We start from the raw sequence: 7286 nt of genomic DNA on the forward strand, positions 1-7286 counted from the left end.
TCTAAAAATGTTAATACATCCATTACAAAATACTCAGGGAAGCTTGGTCTTCTCCTGGAGAACTGGTACACACTTCCTTTAAAAACAGAGTGATTTATACTTTCTGTAGAAAACTGGAATGCAATGTTAGCTGTGGATGGGTAATAAGACTACACATCTTATTTTGAGATTAGCTCAGTTGGTTAGAGCAGGGTACTAATAATGCCAAGGCTGTGGGCTCGATCTCTGCATGTGCCACTCACTTAAGAGCTGGACTGGATGAACCTTCTAGGAGCTTTTAGACTCAGATGATTCTGTGATCCAGTGATTTATGAAAAGGTGCAAAATCTACTTCTCCAGAGGCTTGTGGGGAGAGAATATTCAACCCTCATGTGCCAAGATGGTATCTTTCTGCATATGCATTCAGAAAGTTGCTTTTACTCAAATTGTTCACATCTGTAAACATTGTCAGAGTACCCATATAATCATACACAGGACATAGACCTGAAACAACACTAATGCCACACTTCTAGAATTTCTAATGCCACACTTCTCTTACAGAAGGTTAAGTGGCAAGGAAAAGTAAAAAAAAAATTGTCATAGAAGTGCATGGAAGAAAGCACTCAAAACAAGTCCCCAGAAAGCACGAGGCTCACAGATGTTCCAAGAAGTGAAAGAGTAGCTAAGTTTATTAGATAAACTCTTTTGGTGAATAATTAACAGGTCAGCTTCAAAGTGTAACTCAATATAGACTGTTTATTTGTTTTTCTTTTTGTGACAGTGAGGTTTTCCTTTTAATGTACAATAAAGGGTTATATCAGGTAATCCTGGCACAATATGGTGGGAGACTGATCCATTTAATCAGTCATATTGATATAATTTTATTTCCAGTTACTTTCTGATAAGTATCCATGTTTCATGGGAGCACAAATAATTCCGTACTGTGTCTATTTAATAGTTATGCATACAAAAATGTTATATTAACACTGCTGTTAAGGTCATAGTTTAGTCATTCAAGGGGTTGGAATTGTACATTTTGTAAAGAGATTTTTACAAAATTGGGGATTATGTGCTATTTATTTCATAGGGCCCCTGCCTCTTTCTGCATAAAGCATGGATATGAACTGAGTTTGTTATATTCAAGAGACTATAGCATGTATTTAATAGGACTACTTCCATATTTATAACAGAATTTGGAAGTGACGCAGCCAAGGCTTTCAGGGAGAAAATGGGTCAGTGGTTAAGGCAATTGAATGCTGTCTTGAAAGTTAAATTGTAACCTTGCCCCTGAGTTTGTAATTGATGCTATGTGAGTTACTTAATCATAGGGAGCCACTAACCAAGTTTTTCAGTGTCTGATTGAGAATCTGATTTATCAACACACTGAGTACTTAAATCTGGATCTGAAGTAAATGACAGCTATAATGGGTAAATTAAGTATGGTATGAAGCAGTTAAAAAAAAAAAGTTCTAAATAGCTCTCATATGAGACAGTAAGATTTTTGGTAAATTTTATCTTAGCTCATATGGATCTCAGAATCCCCTCTTGTTAGGTGAAGATATTAGCATGGCTTGGTTTTGTAGCAATACTTTAAAATAATTGTGCCAGTATTTTAGAAACAGTCTGCCAGAATGCCCATGCAAGAAAAAACACTGGGGAAACCTGCAATTCTATATTCAGAGGATTCTGTATTCTTACTAGAAGGAAATACAATAGATAGGACATAATGACAGATTGAGTGAGAGAAATAGTGGAAAATTTCTCATTAAATAAGCCCTTTCTATTCTAGTGCATTAAAAAAGGCTTCAAACCAAAAGTGGTAAATGACCACGTACTCTAAATGACAAAGCCAAATTATACATATGCAGCAGTGAAGCAATTGAAAATTTTACAGACCTGGTGCTCCCCAGCTCCTGAGTATTTTGGCATGGCTCTGAAATGCATGGATGTTTGTGAGGCTTGCAAGAGAGAAAATTATGTCTGTTTCCTTGTAAAATATAAAGCCTACACCATGGGCATGTTAGAGCCTAAACAGCTTTTCTGATAATGTCCTTGACAAACCAATGAACATTACCAAAACATTAAAACAGGATTTTAAAGCTGAAAGGAAAAACCAGATACAATAAATGATAATGTTACTAGCTCTGAATAGGACACAGTGCTAACACTACAAATGTCCACCCTCACAGCCCAAGAAAACCATTTCTTATGGCTCTTTGGGAAGATGCTTCCTCTCTTTCAGGAATGGATCTGACAATTCAACAGAGTGCTCAGTGTGAGGGCATTTATGGTGACAAAAACAAATGGGGTGTTGCAGAAAGTTATTGCCTTCAAACAGAACAAGACTGAAAATGAAAATTGATTACTAAAGCAGGAAATGAGGTGACTGATACACTGAATTAATGGCTAATAGTATTAACAAGCTAATACATGTAGATATCCATGAACAAGAAGCTGGAACAGTGAGTACTACTACTCTTACACTGCTTTTTTTCTTAACAGGATAAATGTATGGGGTACCTGGTGTTAGTGCTTGGTATGAACTCATCTGCAAAGAATTTCCTGTGTCTGTCTTGCAGATTTCTCAGTCATGAGCCTTCAGTCTTTGCTCAGGAGAGACCACCACATTGTCAAGACTCTGACAGCACATGTCTGTGAAAACACACTCTGCTTACCTGCTACAAATGTTGTGTGGGTATTGTTTTAGAGGTGGTTTCCCTGCAGTGTGGTTTACACTGTGATAAAAATACTAGGGGCAGTTATGAGCTATGTCTTTATCATATGAGATAGAATTTGCTATTCAAGCAGACGTGACAGTAACACGGTATCACACACACCTCACCTCTGTGTTCTTGCCCACAGCCCCTGCTAGGGAAAAAAAGAAGGACAAAAAGTTTTGTCGTGGAGCGGGAGCAAACCTAATAGCCAAATCTGTTTGTTACTTTTTCTGTTGACAATTCTGAAAGATGTGGACACACACTGTTGGACTAGTTTTGCCATACAATATGATTACAACCATGAAAAGGAGCTGTGCATTTATCTCGGGAAAGTAAAAGTAGTTTGTGATCTATCTTAGACTTCATTTTAATTTTACCAAGACTACATGATCACAGGTTTTAACCATTACCGTGAAAGTGGAGAGAATTCCTTTGGCTTCACTAAAGAAATCAGAGTATATGCGTAACGTTCGCGTTTCTGAACAAAAATCTTTACCCAAACCGGCGCCTGTCTGCTTCACCCCGCTCTTCCCATTCCCAGTAGGGAAAAGAATATTCAACACAGCAGCTCCTAGTCCCCACTCCGGCGATGTGCTCGGCACCACAGGCAGGAGCAGGGACCGACAGGGCCGCCGCGGGCTGTCCCGGGCCGACCCGGGCGGTGCAGGGCGGCTGCGGCCGCGGGCTCCGTCCCCTCGCTCCCATCCGCTCCCGTCCCCTCGCTCCCGTCCCCTCGCTCCCATCCTCTCCCGTCCCTCACTCCCGTCCCGCCTGTGCCGCCGCCCCCGGGCGGGGGGAGCCGCCTGCCCGTCCCATAAAGGGCGGCGCGGCCCCGGCGGGGCTGGCTGCGGAGCGGGGCTCGGGATCTGCCTCCGGACGGCCGCCGGCCCTGGGACTCGCAGGTGAGCCGCTGCGACCGGCCAGCGGCTCCGCTCGCCGCTCCTGCGCCTCCTGCCCCCGGCACAGCGCATCAATCCTTTCTCCCGCAGGCTCCTCCCGGAGAAAGCCGGATTCCCCGTCGAGTCGCTGCCATGGCCTCCGTCCCGTCCGCCGGGTGCCTCCTGGCCAAGAACCAGTACTACAGGAGTGAGTGCTCGGCGGGGCCGGGAGCTGCGCGTTGTTCCCAAACACACCCCCCGCCCTTCTCTCCCCTCTTCCTTTCTCTCTGCCTGGGGAGGGAGGCTGAGCCTCCCGAGCCTCTCCCGAGAAAGTGGCCGGGTTGTTGACACTCAGGAAAAGTGTCAGAAAATGTTTCAGATGATGTCTGGATGAGCCGGAGGCAAAGAGTTATCTTTGCCTAAATAGTTTTTAATTTCTTGGAGAGGTTTTCGTATCACAGAGCTTTAGTTTTAATGACCATCTGTTTCTGGCTACCTTTTTTCAAATTACTCTATTTAATTAATTTATCTACCTTTTTTTCAAATTACTCTATTTAGAATGATTTATTGGTGTTATCATATATATATCTATCTATACATGTATTTATTTAATTATAAAACGTGACCTAGTAAAAGTGTTAGCCTAGCAAGTAATGATTTCTACCTGTACTTCCTATTTACTTTGCTTCCTATTCACTCTGTGAATTTAGACACAATGCAAGCCAATTCACATTTTTGTTTCTAAGTAGGTGAAATAATCACTGCTTTGAGAGTAGAAGTGGTGTATTAGGGTTCCTAGGTCCAATGGACACTAATGGGAGTGTAGTATTTAGTGGTGTAGAAGGGGAAAGCACGGCAATTGGGTTGTTGTGGACATAAATGTTCAAGGCTGTACTTGCTTGCCTTGACAGCAAGACAGTGTGGCCATGATCAGTGGCTTTGTCAGCGATTTCAGTGAAAGTTATGCAGACAGATCTCAGTATGCTTTTAAGGGAAGTGTGAGTCGAGTGAGAGAGAAACTGATATCAAAGTTCTTATGAAAACTGTAGTAGAACAGTTACCCTCTTTTAGCTCAGTGAAATTGTTTCCTCTGAGGTAGCAGCATGTCTGAAAAGCTCCTGACATATAAAGAGTGTAAAGAGTGCACTCTCTCAAAGTTTGTTTTTTTTTTTTTTTTTTTTTACTGTGTGTGTCTCTGTTTTCCACGAACAGCAAGACTGAACTCGGAATCCAGCGTTTCTTCCAGCTCCTCCTGCTGTTTGGATGCTGTGAACATCACAGACCAGGACAAAGCATTGCATGGTATTGTTCCCTTCTTTGAAACACTTTTCAGTTTTTCCTGTTATTCATCCAGTGTCTAATGTTGTGGGCTTTTCTCCTTTGGCAGGGTTACCAGAGTTAATTGATAAACATTGGTGGATAAAAAGCTTCTTCCATAGCGAGCCCTCTCCACCAACTGTTGGCAGAAAAACACTCTCAGCAAGCAGGTGAGTCCTGCTTTTAAAACAGTGGGGATAACTTTCTTGCTCTGCATTCCTTTTGGAAACAGTGTTAGTAAACAAGTCATAATCAGCTAAAACCATCTGGTGAGGTGCAATGCTGTTTTGATGATTTAAGTAGAATATACATCATGTGTCATGCTACACAACCTTTCTCTGTTTTCATTTTAACAAATGAACTCATATGCTACTTTACATTATGCAGGTGGCAGTGCCTATTACTGTTTCACACTTATGGTGATGTTTATTTAATCATCTACCTATACAACTGGCACAACCATTTATACCATTTTTACTTTATGTTAAAAAGCTGATATGAATGCATTCAAAAATACTTAGGCAGACAAATAAATATCTTTGAGATAAATACAGTGAAAATTGTATTTATAACCTGTATATATATATTTCTGCAGTACCAACAGTTGAAAAGGACAGCATGATGGCTTTTCTGACTGAGATGCTGCGTAGAGACTTGTTTTTCCAAGAGGCTTGGGATCTTCCTAATGTCTGGGTTCAGCTGCAAGAAGAAAACAAAACCTTTAGGAGAGTGGAAAAGTGTATTTTCAAAATATTTTTTCAGTAGCTAAAATGATATTGCTTAATGGACATATCCATGGCCTACTGTGTTCTTTCCAGATTTGCCATAATTTGTGATGTCTCTCTAAAAAAAGTTTCCAGGAATAAACATCCTGATGACTTGAATAATTAGAGAAAAGTGACAGAAAAAGTAAGACACCATAGATTTAGGAGGAAGATGTGTATTGAATGACTTTGAAATAGGTGATTCAGTTAAGTTGCCTTTAAGATACCAGCTCTATAGGCAGTCACACTGATGTAAGCAAGATTCAGATCTGTAATCCAGAGTAGGACTTCTGTGTGGTACATGTCTTTTTGCAAGTATTTGTGTACCAGTTACAGGGTGTAAGTTTACAAGAATGCTTGTCAATAGCTTTGCTTTTAGAAAGCTCAATTTTATGAACAGGCAACAATCAGTTTGGTTTCTTTGATCAAGTACAGTGCATAGATCCCAACTTCAAATACCCAGATACCACTTTCATTCCTACCTATGTAGGCTGGTATTTGAGGACAGAATAGAAGAGATGCACAAGAAACAAGTAATCCTAATGGAAACCTCTTCCAAAGAGAAGAAAAACCTTAATCAGAGTTGATACTTCTAGTTTGGTTTAGATTTCTTTTGCCTGCTTTGTTGTGGCTTAAAGATCTACTTGTTCCTAAGTGACTAATCCTATCAATATTCTGCTGTATGCCAGATTAGTTATGAAGGCTAGATCTGGCAAAGGACTCCACCCCAAGTAATCACAGTATTGTTGTTATCCAAGTGGGCCTTTGTCATGCTCTGTAAAGGCACTACAGTAATTGCAATGCTGAAGACTAAATGAAACTAATTAGTATAAAGATTGTTTATTCTACTGGGCATGACTGAAATGCAAGGATGATGGGAAATAACACATATTTGGCTGGATGATACCATTTGTGACTAGTACTTATGCAACTTCTTGATGTACTGTCATGAAACCTGCTGGATATTTGTCCATCACTGGATGAACCAACAGTAGCAAACATTAATGTAGGCAACATCTTTTTGTTACAGGTTAGTGGTTGTCATGGTTAGGTATAACTCCAAGGTGTATCAAGTGGTTGCTTCAGGGAGTTTACTGTCTTGTTGGAGGCAATAAAGGCATGGCAGATGACAACAGAAAAGTGCACAATTCTGAAAACATGATTTCATTTTTAAATTGACTCATGTCTTACTTTACTGCTGTTGTATAATTTTCATCTTTGTCTGTTCACTAAGTATACAGAATTTCCTTTTTTTATACTAAGATGTTTTGATTAATAAAGATTTAATCAATATTTTGTCTGACTTATTTTTGGCCTCCAAAACCAAACTGGTGTTCCATGTTGCCTGTGGTAGAGATGTTGTTTGGGTTTGGGTTTTCTGTTTTGAATGTGCATTTATTTTTCTTTTTTAAAACAAAGTATTTGAAAAATTTAAAACCCCCTCAAGAGTCTATGTGTGTGCATCACATTCTTCCTTTAGTCACTTTAAGGTCTGATGTGACTTGGAAAAGGAGTGCAAGCTAAGAAAAAGCCCCTACACTTTTTTCTATAAAGCCATGCTATAAAGGAAGACAGAAAGACAGCACCAGAGTTAGAAGAAGGTGACTGAGACTCTCTTTGAAGATCTCTCT

At 40.3% G+C, this 7286-nt stretch overlaps 1 protein-coding gene across 1 annotated transcript; it reads left to right on the top strand.

Moving 5' to 3' along the window:
- The first annotated feature begins 3518 nt into the window (after positions 1 to 3518).
- Positions 3519 to 6948, top strand: PPDPFL (pancreatic progenitor cell differentiation and proliferation factor like). Its single transcript, XM_018910013.3, has 5 exons — positions 3519 to 3598; positions 3686 to 3782; positions 4787 to 4876; positions 4962 to 5061; positions 5487 to 6948. Exons 2-5 carry the CDS (start codon positions 3728 to 3730, stop codon positions 5497 to 5499), a joined length of 258 nt encoding a protein of 85 aa, XP_018765558.1. The 5' UTR covers positions 3519 to 3598; positions 3686 to 3727; the 3' UTR covers positions 5500 to 6948.
- The last annotated feature ends 338 nt before the right edge of the window (positions 6949 to 7286 follow it).

Source organism: Serinus canaria, chromosome 2 (genome assembly GCF_022539315.1).
Source record: "Serinus canaria isolate serCan28SL12 chromosome 2, serCan2020, whole genome shotgun sequence".
In the NCBI taxonomy this organism is placed as follows: domain Eukaryota; kingdom Metazoa; phylum Chordata; class Aves; order Passeriformes; family Fringillidae; genus Serinus; species Serinus canaria.

What these genes read in the sequence shown, in the direction of transcription:
- PPDPFL (XM_018910013.3), top strand. Translation starts at nt 3,728, where the DNA reads ATGGCCTCCGTCCCGTCCGCCGGGTGCCTCCTGGCCAAGAACCAGTAC. An exon ending in CAAGAACCAGTACTACAGGA is followed by an intron (nt 3,783 to 4,786) that starts GTGAGTGCTCGG and finishes TTCCACGAACAG; the next exon opens with CAAGACTGAACTCGGAATCC. An exon ending in CCAGGACAAAGCATTGCATG is followed by an intron (nt 4,877 to 4,961) that starts GTATTGTTCCCT and finishes CTCCTTTGGCAG; the next exon opens with GGTTACCAGAGTTAATTGAT.